The sequence below is a fragment of the Dendrobates tinctorius genome, unplaced genomic scaffold, assembly GCF_039654945.1.
Source record: "Dendrobates tinctorius isolate UK_male_01 unplaced genomic scaffold, ASM3965494v1 ptg000396l, whole genome shotgun sequence".
NCBI lineage: Eukaryota > Metazoa > Chordata > Amphibia > Anura > Dendrobatidae > Dendrobates > Dendrobates tinctorius.
The window spans coordinates 3,169,214-3,195,591 of NW_027362062.1; the positions used below are offsets into that span (position 1 = coordinate 3,169,214).

At 48.0% G+C, this 26,378-nt stretch overlaps 1 protein-coding gene across 3 annotated transcripts in view; it reads left to right on the forward strand.

Annotated features, from left to right (window-relative positions):
- Nucleotides 1-1,201: 1,201 nt before the first annotated feature.
- LDLRAD1 (low density lipoprotein receptor class A domain containing 1) overlaps nucleotides 1,202-26,378 on the forward strand; it is a 32,338-nt gene continuing 7,161 nt past the window's right edge. For 2 of the 3 annotated variants that reach the window (XM_073563635.1, XM_073563638.1), the window contains exon 1: nucleotides 1,202-2,106. In XM_073563635.1, coding sequence (XP_073419736.1) covers nucleotides 2,086-2,106 — 21 coding nt within the window. In that variant the 5' untranslated portion in view covers nucleotides 1,202-2,085. Of the gene's footprint in view, nucleotides 2,107-12,471; nucleotides 12,562-26,378 lie in introns of those variants that run through there. The other variant, XM_073563636.1, reaches the window with a different exon arrangement.

Consider the following 26,378-nt stretch of genomic DNA (forward strand, 5'->3'; position numbering starts at 1 on the left):
CATGGTCCTGTATCCCCCAGTGAGGCGTAGGAGAAATAGGGATTTTTGTGTGTACTCATCGTAAAATCCTTTTCTCCGAGCCAATCATTGGGGGGGGACACAGCACCCACCCTGTTAGCCTATTGGCTTACTGTATCGTTCTTAGGTTTTGACATAGTTACTGTTATTTGTTTAATTACTCCTACTGCTTTTTCACCTAACTGGGGAAATCTCAGCCAGCGAGAGGGTGTATACTGCAGGGGAGGAGTTAATTTTTCTGTGTTCACTTAGTGACCTCCTAGTGGCAAGCAGCATAACACCCATGGTACTGTGTCCCCCAATGATTGGCTCGGAAAAAGGATTTTACGGTGAGTACACACAAATCCCTATTTTCTGGTTTTATTACAGCAAAGCATTACAAATGCACATAATATTTTACGGGTAAGTATGATACAAAAAAGAATAACCTATGTTAAAAAAAATATGCTACAGTATTTGTATGAGGATACACAACTGCAATTCTCAGACTTGTCGCGGTCCCAACATTTGTGCCGCTTGCTTTTACTTATTCACTTATTTTAGAGCTGCAATCTTACTGTAAAAAAAAAAAAAAGCTGCAAGTGGGGCAAGTCAGGCAACCTGCGACCATAAAAGCAAACACAACTTGTAAATATTTACGACTCTAACCATAGATCGCAGGTCACAATGCGACACCATAGAAGAGCATTAGATTCAACCCAATAGTCTGTGTGTGGGGTCATCAGCCGACTGATGGTCGGGAGAGATGTCAATTGCACATGCCCGTTTTCAGACTGTTGATCGCAATGTTCTTTCTGAGATGAGCCAACGACCGACGTGTCAGTCTGTAGCTTTCTTATAGAGACCAAAGGATTGCTCAACCGAACGAGCACTCTTGTGTTCTGGCGAGTCCTCCCAGATGGCTGTCAGACGAACGATCTGTCGCAGATCGACATGTTTCTTCTTTACTAAATGTCGTTGGACAAAACAAACTTGCTAGATGACCAGCAATGTGGATTTCCTATTGACGTCAGTCGGAAAGGATTTTTCTAACACACCTTTTTTTAAGTGGATTTCAGTGTGGACCAGCTGTAAAATCCACATAAAAAATTGTGTGTTAAAAAAAAGTTCTCCAAAGGGCTCCCAAATGAGGATGAAAAGACTAATCCCATTCAGTGCCCCATTATGCAATGATCAGATGAAAATGACAGATTATAGATAATGAGAATCAGGCTGAATTCAGTAATCTTTAACATGTAGGCCAGGAAAAGCTCCTGACATGTGCTATGGCTCTGATTTATACCTGTCAGACGGAAGCTAGAAAGACATTTCTTAAGCCGGCCATACACACGACTGTTGGCTCAGCAATGATTTGGCTGGCAGTCGTCTCACAGGAGCACACGTTTGGCCCAGCACTGCTGTGTAGGGATGAGGGAACCTGTGGAAATTCCGGTTCTAGTACCCAACTTTTATTCCAAAGTTCGGGAACCAGAAACCAAACCCTATTTAAAACAATGAAGACGCGAACGTTTAAGCTTGAAAACGATATCTCTCCTGAAACTCTGGACATTGGAATGGACTTCCTGGAGAGGTCCATGCTCGGCGAAGTTCTGGGCCAAACTCTGAACTTTATAAGTTCCAGTTTGCTCATCTCTACTCCTGTGTTGTCAGACATGTTTGTCTAATAGACAACGGCTTATCTCCGGGAATACAAAGTGATCGGCCGTCCGAAATCAGACCTGTTGATCGACGAACACTCAGCCAGCCGAACCTGTGGATATCGGTGGGTTTGGTCGACATTAGTCTAATGACTGAGGAGCTTTTGTTTCTCTGAGGATTAAAGGGTTGATGTTTCTCCTGGACTAAACATGTTCAATGTCTTTACCTCTGTCACTAACCAGCAGGTGACTAATGGTGCACAGCAGTGTGGTGTCCTGTCAGTGTTTCTCTGGTTTCCAGGAGACATGGATCTTGGCCAGCCCTAAGCCTCAGCCCTTTATGTCCGCACTCGTTCTGTGGAGGAACCGACATAAGAAAGTGTTTAACTACAACCTGAATTACTAACCCTAAAAGAATCAGACGGGAAGAATGAACCGGACACATCCCCAGGTGAGAGACTGGATGCTGCACATACTAATGCTATAATGGGCGTACGTATTGTAGAGAGATGTAAGGAGCAGCTGATTCACACTGTAATCTCACCCAGCCGACATGGTGGGATGTTTTTCATCCAGAGAAAATTGTTGATTTTTCTCCTGTATCGACATTTTTTTGTTATATCGTCCGTTATTAAAATTTACAAGAAGAACTAGTTTCCCATGGTATAGAGTTGTATTTTGATGCTGTATTATATGTTTGATCCGTACGGAATCCGATTTTTATTTTTTTGTGCTTCCATAGACTTAAATAGGCGAGTCTCACCTGCAATACAGAATAAAAAAAAAAGAGGGAGGGTAAAAGACGTTATCAGACTCATCAAGACTCTGATGAGACGGCCGCCTCTCGCCTGCGCGGTGGGTGTGCGGCTACCGTTACCCTTATTGTAAAGTGACTAAATGATTAGTGATCAAATGCTCGTTGATAAATGAATAATCGTCACCCTCCTTAACGTTGAGCTGTAAACATGAACCATTTGGATAATCGCCAGCGGGTGATATCAATCATAAGGCGACAAAACAATAAACGTAGAACAATCATTTAGATGATAATAGTGCATACCCTCATTATTAGGTAGCGCAAAGCAATTACTCATTTTTTTATTTTTATTTTTTCTAAATCCATCTTTGTCCATTGGAAAAAAAAAAGCGCAAATTTGTGATACAGAATCCGCACTAAAGGTACAAGAGGCAGAATAAATGGTATTTCTTAAAGCGGAACTTTCACTGGATTTCTCCATTTAAATTGAGCCCCTCCTCCAATTTTCGCTGCTCCACTGATTTTGGAACAATTTTTCTTTTTCTTCTGTGCCCCCCAATACCAAAGTTATACCCCCTTCTTGTATTAATAATACAAATACATATGTAATGTGTAGCTCTGGAACTGAGCACTTCTTACAGCAAACAATTGATTGTTGGGGGTCATTATACCTCCACAGAGCAGGTAATGATGGCTTATCCTAAGGTTAGGCAATCAGTGTAAAAGCCCCGGACAACCCCTTTAAGTATTACTCCAGCTGCTGCTCCATTTTGTACCAGCCATGTATAGTCGCAGTCTAAATGGGCTTTTATACTAAGGCTTGGTTAGGGGGCAATGCGCTGACGGATCCCTTACATAGCGTTAGTGCCGCTATGTAACGGACCCGTTAACGCCGCCATTGCCTGCAATGAATGTAGCGCATCCTAACGCATGCCAAAATCGGCATGCGTCAGCAAGTATGCGTTAATTCATGACACACCCTCAAATGCTGCTTGCAGTGTTTTTGGGTGCGTTGGCAGTAGCGCACAGAGAACAGACCCGTTCGCTGTGCATAGAACTGTATGGGCTAACACTAGGTAGCGCATGGTACCTGAGCTCTACCATGCGTTAACGCATACCGTTAGCACTAGGTCACTAAAGATGTCAAAAATGACATCAGCGTTAGCACATCCGTTTAAACGGATGCCCTAACGCAATGTGAACCTAGCCTAATGATGTCGACATGTAAACAGACCGCCGATCATTCCATGAATGAACAAAACACTCGTTCATTGGGCGAAATTCTTTTGTGCAGCACACAAAATAATAATAATAATCTTTATATAGCGCTAACATATTCCGCAGCGCTTTACAGTTTAACAGTTTCAAAACACAACAGTAATAAGTAACAACGTTAACAATACAATAATTAAAGCAAAATAAGACGACCCTGCTCGTGAGAGCTTACAATCCATAATGAGGTGGGGGGAGATACAGAGTACAGGTGTGTATTTACAGTGATGGTCCAGCCATCTTGAAGGAGAAAGGGATGGATGGAGATAGTGAATGGGCTACACACTTACACATAAAATGACTTTGATTAGTGAACTTGATAGGCCGCTCTGAACAAATGTGTTTTGAAGGAACGCCTGAAACTATGCAAATTGTGGATAGTCCTAATTTCTTGGGGTAGAGCATTCCAAAGGATTGATGCAGCGCGGGAGAAGTCTTGGAGTCTGGAGTGGGAGGTACGGATTAGTGCAGAGGTAAGTCGAAAGTCGTTTGCAGAGCGCAGCAGTCGGTTAGGCCGATAGACAGAAATGAGGGAGGAAATGTAGAGGGGTGCTGCACTGTGGAGAGCTTTGTGGGTGAGAACAAGTACTTTGAATTGGATCCTATAGTGAATGGGCAGCCAATGTAAGGACTGGCGAAGAGCGGACATGTCCGAGTACCGATTGGCCAGATGGATGACCCTGGCTGCTGCATTAAGGATGGACTGGAGAGGGGATAGTCACGTAACGGGGAGGCCAATTAATAGAGCGTTGCAGTAGTCCAGGCGGGAGTGGATCAATGCTACTGTGAGGGTTTTTGTTGTTTCCGTGGTGAGAAAAGGGCGGATTCTAGAGATGTTCTTTATTTGTAAGTGGCAAGAGATTGTATATGGGAGGTGAAGGAGAGATTGGTGTCAAACATAACGCCTAGACAGCACGCCTGCTGGGGTGTTATTATGGTGCCACCCACGCAGAGGGAAATGTCAGATTTTGAGAAGTTAGTAGACGGCAGGAGCAGAAGAAGTTCAGTTTTTGAGAGGTTGAGTTTCAGATAGAGAGCGGACATGATGTTGGAGACTGCGGACAGACAGTCACTGGCGTTCTGTAGTACCGTGGGGGTAAGGTCGGGGGATGACGTGTATAATTGTGTGTCATCAGCATAAAGATGGTACTGAAAACCAAATCTGCTGATGGTTTGTCCAATTGGGTCCGTGTAGAGAGAGAAGCGAAGGGGGCCAAGGGACTGAGCCCTGAGGTACCCCGACAGCGAGAGGAAGAGGAGATGACGTGGAGCCAGAGAACAAAACACTGAAGGAGCAGTCGGAAAGATAGGAAGAGAACCATGATAGAGCAGTGTCCTTAATGCCTAGTGACTGGAGCCTAGAGAATAGGAGTGGTCAACAGTGTCAAAAGCTGCAGAAAGGTCGAGAAAAATGAGCAGAGTAGTCACCGTTACATAATGCTGTCAGAAGGTCATTGGTCACTTTAATGAGTGCAGTTTCATTCGAATGTAGGGGGCTGAAGCCGGACTGTGAAAGGTCTAGGAGGGAGTGAGTGGATAGGTAATGGGTAAGCCGGGAGTAGACTAGGCACTCCAAAAGTTTAGAGATGAAGGGGAGATTGGAGACTGGTCTGTAGTTGGTTGTGCAGGATGGGTCGAGAGCTAGTTTCTTTAGTAATGGAGTAACGATGGCATGTTTGAAGGAGGATGGGAAAATGACCGAGGAGAGGGAGAGGATAAAGATTGTAGTTAGGCGAATTGTGACAACTGGAGAGAGAGACTGGAGGAGATGTGAGGGAATGGGGTCGGTCGTGCATGTAGTCGGATGAGAAGAAGAGAGGAGTCTGGAGACTTCTTCTTCTGTGATGGGATCAAATGTGGAAAGTGAGCCATGGGATATGCAGGGAGGGATTGGAGTCATAGCACTTGGTGGTCGGGAGCAGATTTCCTGATGGATATTATCTATTTTTTCTATAAAGTGGGAGGCCAGGTCATCAGAACAAATGTCTGTGTTAGGGGGTTGTGCTTTAGGCCTGAGGAGGGAGTGAAAAGTGTCAAAAAGTTTCTTGGGGTTGTTGGCTAGTGAGGAGATCAGGATGGTGAAGTAGGTCTGTTTGGTGAGGTGAAGGGTGTGCAGGTTTTTCTCCATAGGCGTTCAGCACTCCTAGAGCATCGCTGGAGAAGTTGAGTTTGCGATGTGAGCCAGGGTTGTTTTACTCTGTTTGGAAATTCTGAGTGCGAGGGGCGATACTTGGTCAAGGGTGCTTTTAAGAGTGTTGTTGTAGTGGTGAACAGCCAGATCAGGACAAGAAAAAGAGGAGATTGGGGACAGTGATGAGAGTAGGGAGTCTGAAAGTGTCTGAAGGTTAATGCTTGTAGATTTCTGACTGTGTGGTAGGTAGGAGTGAGCTGGGGTGGGCGAAGATTTGTGAGCGTGAAGGAGAGAATGTTGTGGTCAGAGAGTGGAAGTGGTGAGTTATTTAGGTGGGAGATTGAACAGAGCCGGAAAAAGACCAGGTCAAGGGTGTTACCGTCCTTGTTTCAGAGGTTGAGCTGTGAGAGGCCTAGAGAAGTGGTTAGTGATAGAAGCTAGGATGCAGATGTGGAAGTGGGGATGTTAATGGGGATGTTGAAGTCTCCCAAGATAAGGGTTGGTAGTTCCGAGGACATGAAGTGCGGCAGCCGAGCTGAAAACTGGTCAATGAAGTGGGTGGGTGAGCCTGAGGGCCGGTATATGACCGCTACTCTGAGGGAGAGGGGACGGAAGAGCCCGATGGTGTGGACCTCAAAAGAAGGGAATGAGAGGGATGGAGCTGGGGGGGATGACCTGGAAAGTGCATTGTGGGGACAGGAGTATGCCGACTCCACCACCATGTCTGTTTGTGGGTCTCGGGGAATGGGAGAATTGTAAGCCACCATAGGAAATGGTAGCAGGGGAGACAGTGTCAGAATCTTGAATCCAGGTTTCAGTGAGGGCCAACAGATAAAGAGAGTTGTTCAGAAAGTAGTAGTACAGGAAAGGAAGCTTGTTACAAACAGACCGTGGATTCCAGAGGGCACAATTAAAAGATGGAGATGAGGGAGTGCAAGTAATATTAGTAAGATTATTATGGTTTCGATATGAGGTAGGGTAGGGGTTGAGGTTGGGGGATGGTGGACCAGGGTTGGGGGAGATGTCTCCTGCAATCATTAGCAGTAGGAAAATACAGTGGGGCAAAAAAGTATTTAGTCAGTCAGCAATAGTGCAAGTTCCACCACTTAAAAAGATGAGAGGCGTCTGTAATTTACATCATAGGTAGACCTCAACTATGGGAGACAAACTGAGAAAAAAAAATCCAGAAAATCACATTGTCTGTTTTTTTTTCATTTTATTTGCATATTATGGTGGAAAATAAGTATTTGGTCAGAAACAAAATTTCATCTCAATACTTTGCGATATATCCTTTGTTGGCAATGACAGAGGTCAAACGTTTTCTGTAAGGCCTCTTTCACACATCAGTTTTTTGCCTTCAGGCGCGATCCGGCTTTTTTTTGTAAAACCGGATCCGGCAAAATGCAATGCCGGATCCAGTTTTTCCCCATTGACTTGCATTAGCGCCGGATCGTGCCGGATGGCATTGCGTTTCATCCGTTTTTTGCCGGATCCGGCAACTTGTCTCATTCCGGCGTCTGGAAAAAACGGCTACTGTAACGTTTTTTGTCTCCGGCGAAAAAGCCGGAAGCGCCGGATCCGGCGCTTCCAGCTTTTTGCTACAATGAAAGTCTATGGGCGCCGGAATGCGCCGGATCCAGAAAAAGACGGATCCAGCCACCGAATCCGGTTTTTTTAAGTCTGCGCATGCTCAGATCCAATTGGCCAGCCCCCAGGAACAGATATAACCTGCTAGACGTATCCAGCAAAAAAACGGATCCGTTTCTACAGTTCTCCAAAATTTATGCCGGATCCGTTTTTTCTAAAAATAGCCGGATCCTGCCTGATGGCAAAAAACTGATGTGTGAAAGTAGCCTAAGTCTTCACAAGGTTGCCACACACTGTTGTTGGTATGTTGGCCCATTCCTCCATGCAGATCTCCTCTAGAGCAGTGATGTTTTTGGCTTTTCGCTTGGCAACACGGACTTTCAACTCCCTCCAAAGGTTTTCTATAGGGTTGAGATCTGGAGACTGGCTAGGCCACTCCAGGACCTTGAAATGCTTCTTACGAAGCCACTCCTTCGTTGCCCTGGCGGTGTGCTTTGGATCATTGTCATGTTGAAAGACCCAGCCACGTTTCATCTTCAATGTCCTTGCTGATGGAAGGAGGTTTGCACTCAAAATCCCACGATACATGGCCCCATTCATTCTTTCATGTACCCGGATCAGTCGTCCTGGCCCCTTTGCAGAGAAACAGCCCCAAAGCATGATGTTTCCACCACCATGCTTTACAGTAGGTATGGTGTTTGATGGATGCAACTCAGTATTCTTTTTCCTCCAAACACGACAAGTTGTGTTTCTACCAAACAGTTCCAGTTTGATTTCATCAGACCATAGGACATTCTCCCAAAACTCCTCTGGATCATCCAAATGCTCTCTAGCAAACTTCAGACGGGCCCGGACATGTACAGGCTTAAGCAGTGGGACACGTCTGGCACTGCAGGATCTGAGTCCATGGTGGCGTAGTGTGTTACTTATGGTAGGCCTTGTTACATTGGTCCCAGCTCTCTGCAGTTCATTCACTAGGTCCCCCCGCGTGGTTCTGGGATTTTTGCTCACCGTTCTTGTGATCATTCTGACCCCACGGGGTGGGATTTTGCGTGGAGCACCAGATCGAGGGAGATTATCAGTGGTCTTGTATGTCTTCCATTTTCTAATTATTGCTCCCACAGTTGATTTCTTCACTCCAAGCTGGTTGGCTATTGCAGATTCAGTCTTCCCAGCCTGGTGCAGGGCTACAATTTTGTTTCTGGTGTCCTTTGACAGCTCTTTGGTCTTCACCATAGTGGAGTTTGGAGTCAAACTCTTTGAGGGTGTGCACAGGTGTCTTTTTATACTGATAACAAGTTTAAACAGGTGCCATTACTACAGGTAATGAGTGGAGGAAAGAGGAGACTCTTAAAGAAGTTACAGGTCTGTGAGAGCCAGAAATCTTGATTGCTTGTTTCTGACCAAATACTTATTTTCCACCATAATATGCAAATAAAATGAAAAAAAAACAGACAATGTGATTTTCTGGATTTTTTTTTCTCAGTTTGTCTCCCATAGTTGAGGTCTACCTATGATGTAAATTACAGACACCTCTCATCTTTTTAAGTGGTGGAACTTGCACTATTGCTGACTGACTAAATACTTTTTTGCCCCACTGTATAGAGCAGATAGTTGTTGGAATTATAAGCAGTTTTTTTCTGCGATGTGTTTGGGCAAGATTGGCTGAGGTTTTTCAGGAAGGTGAGGAGTGCATGCAGTGGCGTAGCAACTGTTTGTGGCGCCCGGGGCGGTCGAAAAATTTGCCGCCCCTTTGGTCGTTGATAATTCGGAAGCATCCGAAGAGCCCACACTACACTCAAAGATCTAATTTTTAGTCTGCTACTAACTCTGCTATTATTTCTAAATTTCTAGACTTTCAACTTCTTGCAGTTCTCTATATATATGTATGTATTAGCTTGATGATGCTGGATGAAGACCTAATGGCTTTTTTTAATAATAATTTTTAATAATGTGACAGAAAAAAACCCAGAAAGTACAAATTATTTTGGCGGACAGGGGGCGGACACTGACAGCTTGGGGTCCCTGTGCAAGAAATGTGTCCGGGCCCCCCTCCTTTTATGGCGTCAAAGCTACGTGTGTGTGTGTATATATATATATATATATATATATATAGATAGATAGATAGATAGATTATTGATATTATATAGCCACACACACACATACAGGTATATATTACATAGTCTCCTTTATTATGTATATTGCTGTCCCATACACAGTGCCTTCTCTTGTTATGTACAGTTCCGTCCCTTACATATTGGATTATATAGAGCCCTGTTTTTTATTACATACCGTCCTGTCTTGTTAGCTGTATAATGCAATGATGGCTGATGGAGCATGGGAAAGCTTCCTTTCTAATGGAGGAGCTGATGGACTGGTCGTCTGGTCACCGGCTCCTTGATCAGCAGTCATTTTATATCTAACAAGAGAGGGGACCATGTAATAAAAGAGGGCGCTGTGAATAACAAAAATACACTATGTAAGAGACAGCACTATACATAACAGCAGAGGAAGCTATATAATAAGGGACGGCACCATATATAACTAGAGAGGATGGTAGGTAATAAGGGGCGGTGTTATACATAATAAAAGAGGAAACTATGTAACTAAGGATGGCGTTATACAGAATTAGTGAGTACACTATATACTAAGGGACTGTGTTAGACATAATAAACGATAATGTCTTCCTCCACCTCCCCCTGTTCCCAAGGCCATTATAAGTCCCCCTTCCTCCCATCCCAATCCCCCACACCCCTCATTGTCCTCCTCCCCTCGCATTCCATTATTGTCCTCTCCCCCACCTCCATCATTTTCTTCTCCACCACTATCTTTGCTTTCTCCCCCACCACTCCCATCATTGCCCATTCCACCACCTCCATCATTTCCTCCTCCTCCACCACCCCCATTTATTGCCCTTTCCACCACCATCATTGCATTCTCACCCACCACCCCATCATTGCCCTCTCGACCATCACCCCATCATTGTCTTCTCCCCATCACTGCCTTCTCCATCACCCCATCACTGTGCCTTCTCCCCATCACTCCCATCATTGCCTGCTCCATCACCCCATCACTCCCATCATTGTCTGCTCCATCACCCCATCATTGCCTGCTCCATCACCCCCATCACTGCCTGCTCCATCACCCCATCACTGCCTTCTCCATCACCCCATCACTGCCTGCTCCATCACCCCATCACTCCCATCATTGTCTGCTCCATCACCCCATCACTGCCTGCTCCATCACTCCCATAATTGTCTGCTCCATCACCCCCATCATTGCCTGCTCCATCACCCCATCATTGCCTGCTCCATCACCCCCATCATTGCCTGCTCCATCACCCTATCACTGTCTTCTCCATCACCCCATCACTGCCTGCTCCATCACCCCCATCACTCCCCTCATTGCCTGCTCCATCACCCCATCATTGCCTGCTCCATCACCCCCATCATTGCCTGCTCCATCACCCCCATCACTCCCCTCATTGCCTGCTTCATCACCCCATCATTGCCTGCTCCATCACCCTATCACTGCCTTCTCCATCACCCCATCACTGCCTGCTCCATCACCCCCATCACTCCCCTCATTGCCTGCTCCATCACCCCATCACTGCCTGCTCCATCACCCCCATCATTGTCTGCTCCATCACTCCCCTCATTGCCTGCTCCATCACCCCATCACTGCCTGCTCCATCACCCCATCATTGTCTGCTCCATCACTCCCCTCATTGCCTGCTCCATCACCCCATCATTGCCTGCTCCATCACCCCCATCATTGCCTGCTCCATCACCCTATCATTGCCTGCTCCATCACCCTATCATTGCCTGCTCCATCACCCCATCATTGCCTGCTCCATCACCCCATCATTGTCTGCTCCATCACCCCATCATTGCCTTCTAGACCATCACTCCCATCATTGCCTGCTCCATCATACACACAGACACACACACACAGACATACATACATACATACATACACACAAGACACCACCTCTCTCCTCTCACCTGTCCACAGCATCGCCAGCGCTTCCTCCCTCACACAGCAGCGGCCGCTGAATGATGACGTCATTCAGCGGCGCTCCTCTGTGTGAAACAGGAAGCGCGGCCTCCGGGCAGGAAGCAGGACGGACCCTTGCCGCTCCGCTCCTGCTATTCACTCTTGCAGGCAGCGGAGCTGCCGTGATCGCATCGCAACCCTGCCCACCGCTGCACTGCACTGCAGGGTGGAATTGCTGCTGCCGCGCCGCCCCCACACACATGCCGCCTGGGGCGGACCGCCCCCCCCACGCTACGCCAGTGAGTGCATGGGAGCTGTACATGGGAGAGGGAAGTATAGAGGGGCTGATGTGTATGAGTCGTGATGGAGGGGGGATGGGGTGGTGAATGTGGATGGCGAGGGAACACAGGAGGATAGAAATAAGGCTAGTTTCAGACTAGCGTTTCTGGGCGCAGGGCCCCTGGCCGTGCCCCCTTCTATCATCTCCTCCTCCGATCGCATGACTGTGCATGCGATCATCGTACCCTATACTTAGCGTTGGGTGCGCTGATCGTGCGCTGGTCTGATTTTGCTGACGCTGCGCCCAGCGCACAAAAATGCTACACAGTGCGTTTTTGTACGCTGGGCGCAGCGCCAGCAAAATCAGACCAGCGCATGATCAGCGCACCCAACTCTAAGTATAGGGTACGCTGATCGCATGCACAGTCATGCGATCGGAGGAGATGACAGAAGGGGGCGCGGCCGGAGCGGGGCTTAGCGGTGGCCCTGTGCTGCGCCCAGAAATGCTAGTCTGAAACTAGCCTAAAGCACATGGTTAAAAGGGCAAAGCAAAGTGTAGGTTACCTGATTCCTGCCCTGACTAACTACCATGTAATAACTGCCGTTTTGCTTGATGCTTAGCTTCTGTGATGCTTTGCTTATGGGATGCTTGCGTGCTGTACCCCACACTGTGTGCTCCCCTTAGGAACTTCTAAATATATAGGCCACACTACAGGGTCAGGAGAGAGGGATTGTGGGAGCTGGTTGGGGATAATTTGGCAGCTGGGCCCAGCACACCAGAGGGTGGTTAGATGAAAAAAGGCACTAGATCTGGCTTCATCTATATGCTATAGCACCTTCCACCTGATAAGATCTTGAGAGGCCCCAGTCACGGATATAAAGCAGTAAGTATTACATACAGTGCAACAAATGAATTATACCAAAGATTTAGCAGGAAACAATCACTGACCTCAGGGAGACCAGTCAAAAGAAAACACTGCGGCAGCCGGCAAAGGCGCTCAAACACAGTGAAATCCTAGGTGCATTGCTCCCTGGGAAATACGAATATGCAAATAAAGTCCGTGGAGCCTCATTTAAGAGTCTCAAACACGGGACTAGCCAGATCTTCCTCCAGGGAAGGACCAAGCCAAGGGGTGGCTCCTTTCGGAAACCACCATTACCACCATATTAAGTGGCCCTTTAAGTCAATATCCAGCTCTTTACGAGTTTACAGATATGACAAGTGAAATACTAAGGCCAGGTATCCATCCACAGACAGCTGTTTCGGGGTGGATCAGCCCGACACACTTATTCACAGATACATGCTTCTCTTTGAAAATTCCTAAATTCCTCACATCCCACAAACTCTGCATCACACAAGTCATAATTAACCATAGGATTCTATTTTTCACACGACCACATGCACCAATTCCAAACATCGCAAGACGCCAGTCAATAAAACTCACACCCGCTAATTCCTTACACAACCCACCTACACGCTTCCACACACTGCATGCGTAATCACAGTCCCACATAGTATGCCACACAGTCTCACATCCACCACATCCTGCCCTCGGGCACACATCCGTTCTGGTCAGACCTCTTCTCTTCTGAACCTGTCGCACAGGCAAAATATTGTGCAAGGACATCCATACAATATCCCTTTGTCTATTAGACATCCCGTGCGTTCCCAAACTCTTCTATGCAACCGAAACTTCATTACCTCTCGGCCCCACAATATTACATTCCACATCGTTCTTACGTATTATTTTCATCACATTCTTAGCCATTCATCGGTACACTCAGTAAATCATGCTTCCTCACAAACTTTTCAATCACCTCATACCAGACCGGACACTTGAAAGCAACAGGCACTCTAGCATCCCTCTTTCTCCAACATAAGCCATATAACATCCAACCAGCAGAATAACTTGCCATATACGCTCCCTTATTTCCTTTATTCAGCAAAATAACAACAGTTTTGATATACTGAAGCCCCAGAAAAATCTCAATGTTTGGAAAGGCCATGCCACCATGGTGACTCGCCTTGAAAAGACTTTCTCTCTTAAGTTTCTCTATTTTACTGCTCCAGAAAAAAGTAAAAACTAACTTTTCCACTCTTTTTATTTTCCTACATGATGGTGGAAACACTGTTGCAATAAAAAGCAAAATCGGAAGAATCACCGCTTTTATAACCAAAATCTTACCACTCAAGGTCAAGTCTCTCAGTCGCCAAACATTTAACTTACGCTCTATGCGCAATCCACACTCCTCCCAGCTCTCCTTACCTTCCAAGTCCTTATTAAATAATACTCCCAGCACTTTGATAGCACCCTCCTCACACTTTATCCCCTCCATTTTAACCCTGTCATCCCCAAAACATTTAAAACTACATTTATTTCAATTCACTCTAAAGCCAGATGCACCACAGAAAAACTCCAGAAGCAACTTAACCCTACTCATAGACGCAACACTTTCACTCACAGCCACAACATCATCCATATATCCAAGAACTTTCACATGCTTCCCACCACTCCCAGGTACAGGCCCAGATTGGCAATATAAGTAACCGGGCATTTTCCCGCTGGGCCGCTGTCACGTGGGCCGCGGGCTGCAGCGCCCGATCATCTGGCCGCTTGCCAGCTGCTGCGGCCTCTGTTGCTCCTGCCGCCGGCCCTCTGCGGGCACGATAGTTTCAAGTTCCTCCCGCACTGCAGGGAGATAAGCCCCCCCCGCCCGCACCCCATCCTCGCCTTAGCATGAGACCCCCTTCCCCCAGTCACTCACAGCGTCGCACTCGCTTGCCTGCTCGCTCTGTTCGCAGGACCTGTGATGAGGTCACAGGAGGGGAGGAGTCAGGGGGTCACATGATCAGCAGGAGCCTTTGTCCAGACCCCCGATCATGTCACCCCTGACTCCATCCCTCCTGTGACCTCATCACAGGTCCTGTGCGCTCAGCCTTGCCTCTACCGTCTGCAAGACTCTGCTTTGCTGTTGTCATGGTGCTGGTTGAGGTAAGTATGTGTGGGGTCAGGATTTACAGTGTGGATGTAGCAGAGCTGTGTGTGTACGAGGTGTACGGAGCGGAGCCGTGAGTGTACGAGGTGTACGGAGCGGAGCCGTGAGTGTATGAGGTGTACGGAGCGGAGCCGTGAGTGTACGAGGTGTACGGAGCGGAGCAGTGTGTACGAGGTGTACGGAGCAGAGCCGCACGTGTACGAAGAGGAGCCGCGCGTGTACGAGGTGTACGGAGAGGAGCCGCGCGTGTACGAGGTGTACGGAGAGGAGCCGCGCGTGTACGAGGTGTACGGAGAGGAGCCGTGTGTACGAGGTGTACGGAGCGGAGCCGTGTGTGTACGGAGCGGAGCCGTGTGTGTACGAGGTGTACGGAGAGGAGCCGTGAGTGTACGAGGTGTACGGAGAGGAGCCGTGAGTGTACGAGGTGTACGGAGAGGAGCCGTGAGTGTACGAGGTGTACGGAGCGGAGCAGTGTGTACGAGGTGTACGGAGAGGAGCCGCGCGTGTACGAGGTGTACGGAGAGGAGCCGTGTGTACGAGGTGTACGGAGAGGAGCCGTGTGTACGAGATGTACGGAGCGGAGCCGTGTGTGTGTACGAGGTGGAGCCGTGTGTGTACGAGGTGTACGGAGAGGAGCCGTGTGTACGAGGTGTACGGAGCGGAGCCGTGTGTGTGTACGAGGTGTACGGAGCGGAGCCGTGTGTGTACGAGATGTACGGAGCGGAGCCGCGCGTGTACGAGGTGTACGGAGAGGAGCCGCGCGTGTACGAGGTGTACGGAGAGGAGCCGCGCGTGTACGAGGTGTACGGAGAGGAGCCGCGCGTGTACGAGGTGTACGGAGAGGAGCCGCGCGTGTACGAGGTGTACGGAGAGGAGCCGCGCGTGTACGAGGTGTACGGAGAGGAGCCGCGCGTGTACGAGGTGTACGGAGAGGAGCCGCGCGTGTACGAGGTGTACGGAGAGGAGCCGTGTGTACGAGATGTACGGAGCGGAGCCGTGTGTGTGTACGAGGTGGAGCCGTGTGTGTACGAGGTGTACGGAGAGGAGCCGTGTGTATGAGGTGTACGGAGCGGAGCCGTGTGTGTGTGCGAGGTGGAGCCGTGTGTACGAGGTGTACGGAGAGGAGCCGTGTGTACGAGGTGTACGGAGAGGAGCCGTGTTTACGAGGTGTACGGAGCGGAGCCGTGTGTGTGTACGAGGTGTACGGAGAGGAGCCGTGTGTACGAGGTGTACGGAGAGGAGCCGCGCGTGTACGAGGTGTACGGAGAGGAGCCGCGCGTGTACGAGGTGTACGGAGCGGAGCCGTGTGTGTGTACGAGGTGTACGGAGAGGAGCCGTGTGTACGGAGAGGAGCCGTGTGTACGAGGTGTACGGAGAGGAGCCGTGTGTACGAGGTGTACGGAGAGGAGCCGTGTTTACGAGGTGTACGGAGCGGAGCCGTGTGTGTGTACGAGGTGTACGGAGAGGAGCCGTGTGTACGAGGTGTACGGAGAGGAGCCGCGCGTGTACGAGGTGTACGGAGAGGAGCCGCGCGTGTACGAGGTGTACGGAGAGGAGCCGTGTGTGTGTACGAGGCGGAGCCGTGTGTGTGTACGGAGAGGAGCCGTGTGTACGAGGTGTACGGAGAGGAGCCGTGTATACGAGGTGTACGGAGAGGAGCCGCGCGTGTACGAGGTGTACGGAGAGGAGCCGCGCGTGTACGAGGTGTACGGAGAGGAGCCGCGCGTGTACGAGGTGTACGGAGAGGAGCCGCGCGTGTACGAGGTGTACGGAGAGGAGCCGCGCGTGTACGAGGTGTACGGAGAGGAGCCGTGTGTACGAGATGTACGGAGCGGAGCCGTGTGTGTGTACGAGGTGGAGCCGTGTGTGTACGAGGTGTACGGAGAGGAGCCGTGTGTATGAGGTGTACGGAGCGGAGCCGTGTGTGTGTACGAGGTGGAGCCGTGTGTACGAGGTGTACGGAGCGGAGCCGTGTGTACGAGGTGTACGGAGAGGAGCCGTGTGTACGAGGTGTACGGAGCGAAGCCGCGCGTGTACGAGGTGTACGGAACGGAGCCGCGCGTGTACGAGGTGTACGGAGAGGAGCCACGCATGTACGAGGTGGAGCCGTGTGTATGGAGTGGAGCCATATGTGTACGGGATGTACGGAGCGGAGCCAAGTGTGTACAAAGCATACAAAGCGGGCTTTTCCCACGGACACAGGAGTACACGGCGGAGCCCCGAGGAGCATTTTAAAACACACACATGACGTTCCACCTGAAATGATGTGCTGGAAGCTGACCGGAAATGAGAATTTCTTGAGGAGATTGTGACGGAACCAGGAATGCTTCAGATCCATCACCGTGTCCTCCTCCGACAGCGCAGACAGCAGGATCGCCTTGGAATCGGGGATGCCGGCCATGTGAGCGGATCATGATAGGTCCTGCACCGGGAGGCTCAGGTGGGCACTACAATGGGAGCCGGGCTGCTATAGTATCTTTGTAGAATCTTTCTTTATTTCTTTCTCTCTTTTTCTTTCTTTCTCTGTTCTTTCATTCTCTGTTCTGTCTTTCCCTCATTTTCTTTCTCTCTCTGTTCTTTCTCTCTCTGTTCTTTCTTTCTCTCTCTAATCTTTCTTTTTTCTCTCTCTGTTCTTTCTTCCCCTCTTTCTTTCTTTTTCTTTCCTCTCTTTCTCTCTGTTCTTTCTTTCTTTTCTTTACTTCTTTCTTTCTCTCTCTGTTCTTTCTCTGTCTCTCTCTGTCTGTTCTTTCTTTCTTTCCCCTCTTTCTTTCTCTCTCTGTTCTTTCTCTGTCTCTCACTGTTCTTTCTTTGTCTCTCACTGTTCTTTCTTTCCCCTTTCTTTCTCGCTCTCTCTGTTTTCTTTTTTCTCTCTCTCTCTGTTTTCTCTCTTCCTTAGTGCCAGTCAGTGTGCCCATAATGCCAGCCACTGTGCCCTCAGTACCAGTCAGTGTGATCAGCAGTGCTAAATGGGTGCAATTAGGTGTGGACATGGGTGTGACTAGTTGTGAAATGGGTGTGGCTGGGCGTGGCCAAAATTTGCAGCGGCGCGCTATGCGCGCCGCAGTCTTTGTCCATCTTTCCCTTCTTCAAAAGTTGGGAGGTATGATAGGGGCGGCTATGACCAGGGGGTCTGGTTGCCCAATAGAGAGCAGTTCTGCCAGGAATTCTGTAATCATGCATACAAAAGGGGACAGAGATTTGGGAGGAGTACTGTACCTAAAAGCAATAAATAGGACGGAGCTGAAATACTGGGCACAGCTGTGACATGTTATATAGTCGTGTTAATCTCCTCTCACTTCTTGTAAACTACAAGTGTACAAAGATATTATATAGTCACCATGTGACTAGTGGCCCTGTGTAACTTCAAATGCCAGGGCTGAATTTTAGTCCCAGTCCGGCCCTGCCCAGGTACCAACAAACCTCGCATAATTTTATCACGTCTCACCAAGCACAACAGAGGTTCAATCACACATACAAACAAGACAGGGGACATGGGACACCCCTGCCTTACACCAGACTTAATATTCACTTTCTCACTCAACCACCCATTAACAAGAAACTCACTTGACACACAATCATACAAAGACATTATCCCATTCACAAATTTTTGAGGAAATCCCATTCTCTCCAGAACTTTAAACAAAAACACATGCGAGACCCTATCAAACGCTTTCTCAAAATCAATTGACAGAACCATACACTTCCGTTTCCTTCCCATGCAGTCTCCAATCAAATCCCTTAATAACAATAAGTTATCACTCATACTTCTTCCAGGCACAGCACACACTTGATCCTCATCCACAACACTACCAATCACCTCATGCATACGATTCGCCAACAATTTGCTATAGATTTTGTAATCTGCGTTCAGCAATGTTATAGGTCTCCAATTCTCTAAACACTTTCTCTCACCTTTCTTATGCACAAGCACAACCACCCCCTCTTTCATTGATTCACACAACTTACCACTCTCCCACATATATACTTACATATCTCAGTCAAATCAGCACCCAGAAAATCCCACGCCTTCACATAGAATTCTACCGGCAATCCGTCTTTACCTGGAGTCTTATTCTTTTTAGCACTCTTCATCACATTTTCTACTTCTTCCATAATTAGGTCCTCATTCAAAATATCACATTCTCCACTATCCAACTTGTTCTCTAACTCATTCAGCACTTCTGAAACAAGACCAGAATCAATCCATTTTTTATCATATAACTTGCAATAGAACCTATTCACCTCCTTTATCACATTCTCACCTGACACACACAAACCATTCCTATCCAGGATTTCATCCATATCAACCTTTCTCCCATTCATTTTCTTAAAAAAGAACCTCGTGCTCTTTTCATCTTTCTCAAGATGTTCTATATTGGTGCGATAGATGATTTCTTTCCCTTTTTCATCCATACCACGCTTTAATTCACTCTTTGTCTCAGCCAGCAGATCAGACACATCCATCCCACTTTCTCCACACTTCCTTAACCAGTCTAAGCGCCTGTTTAAATCATTAAATCTACTCCGATAAATAGCAGCTTTTTTATAGCCCCACTTTTTGAAGAATTTTTTGCAACACACCTTAACCCAGTCCTACCACTCCAGTACACACGCAAAATCCCTCTTACATACTCTCCACTCTTTATACTTTATTTTTAATTCATTCATCACATCCTCATCTTCTAACAATCTTACATTCAGCTTCCAAACCCCACCCCCATACACACGGTCATCAATCGCACTAAACACACCTCTCAAACACTCATGATCAGAAAAAGGTACAGCATTTTGTTCAAAATTCATACACAACATATTTTTGGAAAACAACATTTTATCTATCCTGGATGCAATACCACCCCTATCGCCATGGTATGTTGGCGGTGGTGGGATGCCAAATTTCAGAGCAGCAGCATCTAGAAGGGAAAAATCAGAAATAAGATTGGATAACTTTTTACCAGTTGTCACAATTCCCTTCTGCGGTGCAATTAAAGTCTCCAACTAAAACTGTAGGCATTTTGCCCGGAAGAAACAAACTTAATTTTTCCAAAAGAGCTAGATGCTCCTTTTTCCTGTCGTGTCCTGATGGACAGTACACATTAATAATTCTAGCCCGCCACCCCCTATAGCTAACATGTGCAATTATACAGCTACCCACCTCTACCACCGTGCAGCTATCTAAACTAATCTTCCTGTTACCCATTAATATCCCTACACCATCATTCCTATTAACACATGAGCCAGACCATACATGCTGTCCGTAAGGCCAGTCCTTATCGCTTGGAGCGTCCACAATCCCACATTCCTGAAGACAAAAGATGTGAGCATTCATCTGTTTAATATAATCTAGAACGATTGCCCTCCTGAATTTGGATCTAATTTGCCTGAGATTCAGGGACGCAATGCCCCAACCAGCTTGGGGAGCCATAACATGACTGTGTTATTTACATGACGACAAACACGCAACTTCCTCTTCAGCCATTTTCGTCTTCCATTTGGAACTGCAACTTCTCGAATCTATTTACGTCTGCGGGAATGCCTAAAAAAGCATTGGTGTCAGGAGAGAAGACATTCTGAGGGTAACTACGTTCACTCACTGGACTTAAACCAACTTCACCGTGGTCTGCCCAATCCGTTCTGGGCTTCTTACAGGAAGTTCCAGGCTCCTCGTCCTCATAGGACCTCGCAAGAGTGAAGTCACCTTGATCTCCACAACTGGCCAACTCCTCCTCAGTAGCAAACCAAGATACACTGGAGGTATTGCCAAGAGTACCTTCCAACTCCCCCTCCCCACAGATATCAGACTAATGAGGGAGCTCACATTCAACATCAGTAACTTCCAAAACTGCCACCTCTTGGCTGGGAAACTCCGTTTGGGGCGGGGCCTCCTCATGTGCATCCATGATTTCAGGTTGCTCAATAAGATCCGGGTCTGAAACCTGTGGAATGTCCACAACAGCAGCAGGGGGTGCAGCTGCCCCACCTGAGACCTCAGCGTAAAGATACTGTCACACTTAGCGATGCACCAGCGATCCCGACCAGCGATATGACGCGGTCAGGATCGCTGGTGCATCGCTAAGTGATCGCTAGTGAGCTGCCACACAGGCAGATCTCACCACCGACATCGCAGGGGTCGGGGGTCTCTACTTACCTGTCAGACGAGGCCATTCAGGACCATGTGGGAGTACTGAACATAAATGCAATGTCTTTTCAAAAATAAAGCAATGTCCTCCAGGGAAACAAAAGGGCTGTGCATGAAAACTACAAGTGGGATATCTCCCTTAGAGTACAGCACAGTAAAGGTAAGACCTTTCAGCAAAGGATTTGCCACTCCATTTTTCAGGACAGTAAACAAATTCTGGCAAGCCGCTATAGAAGATAGCACCAGTACATACCTGCCTTCTCTCCTAAACTCCTGCAGGCATATTATATCGGACTTCCAAATCTTCAGGATGTCATAAAACACCATGTTGACCAAATATCCCAGGGCAAAATGCAACTTCTTATCTTCAGCGATGTCAATCCTGAATCCATTTTTGACCCGGCTATCACCGGTCCCAGAGAATTGAAGTCGGACTCCCATCGTCCACAAATCTAAGGATCTCCTCCCCGAAACCTCCTGGCTATCTCCCAAAAGCAGCGACCGGCTTAAGCCACCGAAGTGGCGATGCCGGAAGGCCAAGAGACAGCACTCAAGGTATTCAGGAAACTTTGCCCCTCATCAGTGTGGAGTAGGATTCTGGCTAGGTGGGAGCAATGCCTAGTAGACCAACATCACGAAACAATCACTGACCTCAGGAAGACCAGTCAAAGAAAACACTGCGGCAGCCGGCAAAGGCGCTCAATCAGTGAAATCCTAGGTGCATTGCTTCCTGGGAAATACAAATATGCAAATAAAGTCTGTGGAGCCTCATTTAAGAGTCTCAGACACAGGACTAGATTGTTTCGTGATGTGGGTCTACTAGGCATTGCTCCCACCAAGCCAGAATCCTACTCCACACTGATGAGGGGCACACTGATGGATACCTGGCCTTGGTGTTTCCCTTGTCATATCTGTAAACTCGTAAAGGGCTTGATATTGACTTAAAGGGCCACTTAATATGGTGGTAATGGTGGTTTCCGAAAGGAGCCACTCCTTGGCTGGGTCCTTCCCTGGAGCAAGATCTGGCTATTCCCGTGTTTGAGACTCTTAAATGAGGCTCCACGGACTTTATTTGCATATTCGTATTTCCCAGGGAGCAATGCACCTAGGATTTCACTGATTGAACGCCTTTGCCGGCTGCCGCAGTGTTTTCTTTGACTGGTCTCCCTGAGGTCAGTGATTGTTTCATGATGTTGGTCTACTAAGCATTGCTCCCACCTAGCCAGAATCCTACTCAACGCTGATGAGGGGCAACACCCCGAAACAGCTGTCTGTGGATGGATACCTGGCCTTGGTATTTCCCTTGTCATATCTGTAAACTCGTAAAGAGCTAGTTATTGACTTAAAGGGCCACTTAATATAGTGGTAATGGTGGTTTCCGAAAGGAGCCACTCCTTGGCTGGGTCCTTCCCTGGAGGAAGATCTGGCTAGTCCCGTGTTTGAGACTCTTAAATGAGGCTCCACGGACTTTATTTGCATAAAGATTTAGCAGGCACATTAAAATATGTTGCAAAACGGTAAGGCAGCAGATGTCAGACAGCAAGCAGAAGTATGGAGTTGTACTATTAGGATATATTGCAGCAGAACAGACAGCCGGCAGAGGTGGGGAGTTGTACCATTCAGGCTGCTTGCTAACATTGAATGGAGTGAAATACATGCAGGGTGGATCAGTTCAGAGGCTGAATGATTTAAAAAAAAAAAAAAAAAATCATCATTCTTGGCGGTGCATCATCCTGTGTAAACAGGACACATGCTGCAGCAAACTATGGCAGCCTGTTTATTTTTTGTCTGCTTGTGTAAACAGGTATTTGAAAGATCGGCAAAGTTTACCAATCGGCGGTCCTATCGTGCCAACAATCGGTCCTTGTAAACAGACCCTAATCCAAAAGTGCTGTCATCTAGTGCAACATTTCATTTAATGGTACAATCTCTGCTACTGCTACAATCCCTGTTTGCTGTCATCTAGTGCAACATTTCATTTAATGGTATATAACAGTGCCTAATGAATGTTTGCTAAATTGATTTGTTGCATTGAACTCAATACTTAAGGGGGTTTTACACTAAGCAATATCGCTAGCAATATCGCTAAAACGTCACCGATTTTGTGACGTTATAGCGATATTGCTAGCGATATCGCTATGTGTGATACTTACCAACGACCGGCTCCCCCGCTGCTCATCGCTGATCGCGCGAGAATGTCCGGCTCCATTTCTCGTCGTCAGCTTCCTGCTGGGGCTTCCTGCTGTGACGACGAGCGACGCTGGACGCGGGCGGGAGGACGCAGGATCGCTGTGTGTGAAAGGTGAGTATCGTGCGCTGCGTCGCTGCTGCATCGCAGTGAGATCTTTCTGTATGAAAGCTCACTAGCGATCATTTAGCGATGCACCAGCGATCCTGACCGGGTCGGATCGCTCGTCGGATCGCTGGTGCATCGCTAAATGTAAAAGGGCCTTTACTGCTGTATAGCCATGTTGGGGCCAGTAGAGATGTTATCAGGTGTAAGGTGTTACTAGCATATGGATGTAGCCAGGCCCTGTGCCTTTGATTGTCTAACATCCCCTGGTGTGCTAGGCAATTGGTAATTTATTCCAAATCAGTTCCCACAATCCCTCTCACCTGATCCTCTACTCAGTCCTATATATTCAGATTTCTCCTAGGGGGGCACGTGTGCGGGTCAGGCACGTGTCTCCCTGCAGCATAAGTATCGTGAAGATGCAGTTATTACTACGGCAGTTAGTCAGGACCCCACACTATGTACCTGTCTCTTTTGGGTATGTCTGCTGAGTAAGCCCTTCTTGTTACTTGGACTTGGCTTTTCTTTTAACCTATCTTATTTCTTCACCATGTTTACATATGCCCTCACAGTGTTTGCTCCTTTAATCCTCACTCTCCTTCGCTATCCCCAAACCCCAGCACCCTCTAACCAAATAATCATCTCCCCTTCCCTCTTTCCTCCCCACCTGACCTCCTCTGCTGAACTGCTCCTCAACCTCAAATCAGTCCGAATGAAACATAAAACAAGCTGCCCACTCTCCTTATCCCATCTGCTCTCCCTTTCTCTGCTTCTCCTCACTGCTGGTGACATATCTCCATATCTCCCATTCCTGGACCCCCACAGCTCATACCCCCCATTACTACCCCTTCCTACCGCTCCCTATCTAATAAGAACTACCGCAATCTTTCCTACTTATAACCTGTGCCATTGACACCCAACCCCTTGCTCCCTCTCTGGGGAGCACTTTGGAATGCCCGCTCCATCTGCAATAAGCTCCATGTGATTCATGACCTCTTTCTCTCTCGCAATCTTGCCTTCCTCGGCCTCACAGAAACATGGCTGACACCCTCTGACACCGCCTCCCCTGCTGCGCTGTGTTACAGCGGCCTCCACTTCTCCCACACTCCTCGCCCTGGCAATAGACTTGGTGGGGGAGTGGGTCTTCTCCTTTCTTCCAACTGCACCTTCAACCCAATCCCACCTCTTCCCTCCCTAATCCTCCCCTCTTTTGAAGTCCACTTTGTCCGCATCTACTCTCCTTCCAACCTCTAAGTGGCCATCATATATCGACCTCCAGGCCCGACCACTGCCTTCATTGACCAATTCTCTACCTGGCTTCTTCATTTTCTTTCAACTGACACCCCCACTATCATCATGGGTGACTTCAACATCCCCACTGATACCCTTCAGTCAGCAGCCTCCAAACTCCTGTCCCTTACTTCATCCTTTGGACTTACTCAGTGGTGCTTCTCAGCCACCCATACAGACGGACACACATTAGACCTGGTCTTCACCCGTCTCTGCTCTCTTTCTAACTTCACCACCTCCCCTCTCCCTCTATCTGGCCACCATCTTCTCACTTTCTCATCCCTGTCCTCCTCACCTGGCACCCATGTCCAGCAACATGCGCACCCCCGCAGAAACCTTGCACACCTAGACACCCACGCGCTCTCTGACTCTATTCTACCACTGGGATCCATATCCTCACTCCACGACACAGACAGTGCCACTGCTTTCTACAATGCCATTCTCGCATCAGCTATTGACGCGGTTGCCCCTATCGTTCATGGCAGAATGCAACGTATCAACAGACAACCCTGGCACAATAACACCACTACAAAGCTCCGGCAAGTGTCCAGGACTGCAGAGCGGCGCTGGAAGAAAACAAATTCGCAAGATGACTTCACCACATTCAAACAGGCAACACTCGATTTCAAATCTGCCCTCACCTCTGCTAAACAGGCCTACTTCACAACCCTCGTATCTTCCCTATCCTACAATCCCAAACAGTTATTCAAAGCTTTTAACTCCCTCCTCCACCCACCACTGCCTCCTCCAACCTCCCTCATCTCTGCCGAGGACTTTGTCACACACTTCAAAAATAGGATTCACCAAACAAGGCAAGTCTTCATCGCTCAACCACCACAACCCCATTGTATACCAGACCAATACCCAAACCCCACAACCTCACTCTCCAACATCACTGAAGGGCAGCTTATTCGTCTCTTCTCCAAATCGCACGTCACAACCTGTGCACTCGACCCCATCCCATCCCACCTCCTCTCCAACATCACCACCACACTTATCCCATCCATAACCCACCTCTTCAGCCTATCACTAATGTCCGGTACCTTCCCTTCTGCTTTCAAACATGCCAAAATCACGCCTATCCTTAAAAAGTCAACCCTCGACCAAACCGCTATGTCCAGCTATCGCCCAATATCGTTGCTCCCATTCGCTTCCAAACTCCTGGAACAGCACGTCCACGCTGAACTTTCCTCCCACCTATCATCTAACTTGCTCTTTGACAATCTACAATCTGGTTTCCGCCCCCATCACTCCACTGAGACAGCCCTGACCAAAATAACTAATGACCTACTTACAGCCAAATCAAATGGACAATACTCTATACTGCTGCTTCTAGACCTGTCCTCTGCATTCGACACGGGTGACCACTGCCTCCTAGTTCAGATCCTCTCCTCCTTCGGCATCAAAGACCTCGCCCTCTCCTGGATCTCCTCATACCTTTCCAACTGCACATTCAACGTCTCCCACTCCCACACCACCTCCTCATCCCACCTTCTCTCTGTTGGAGTCCCCCAAGGGTCTGTTTTAGGACCCCTACTCTTCTCAATCTATACACTTGGTCTGGGGCAACTCATAAAGTCCCACAGATTCCAGTACCACCTTTATGCTGATGACACTCAGATCTACCTCTCTGGCCCAGACGTCACCTCTCTGCTGTCCAGAATCCCAGAGTGTCTATCAGCCATATCCTCCTTCTTCTCCTCTGGCTTCCTCAAGCTCATTGTGGACAAATCTGAACTCATCATCTTTCCTCCATCTCACAGATCTTCCTTACCCGACCTAGCTATAACAATTAATGACCTCACGCTTTCCCCAGTATCAGAAGTCCGCTGCCTCTGAGTAACCTTTGACTCTGCCCTGTCTTTCAAACCGCACATCCAAGCTCTTTCCACCTCCTGTCGCCTCCAGCTCAAAAATATTTCCAGAATCCGTCCTTTCCTGAACCCTCAATCTACTAAAATGCTTGTGCATGCCCTCATCAT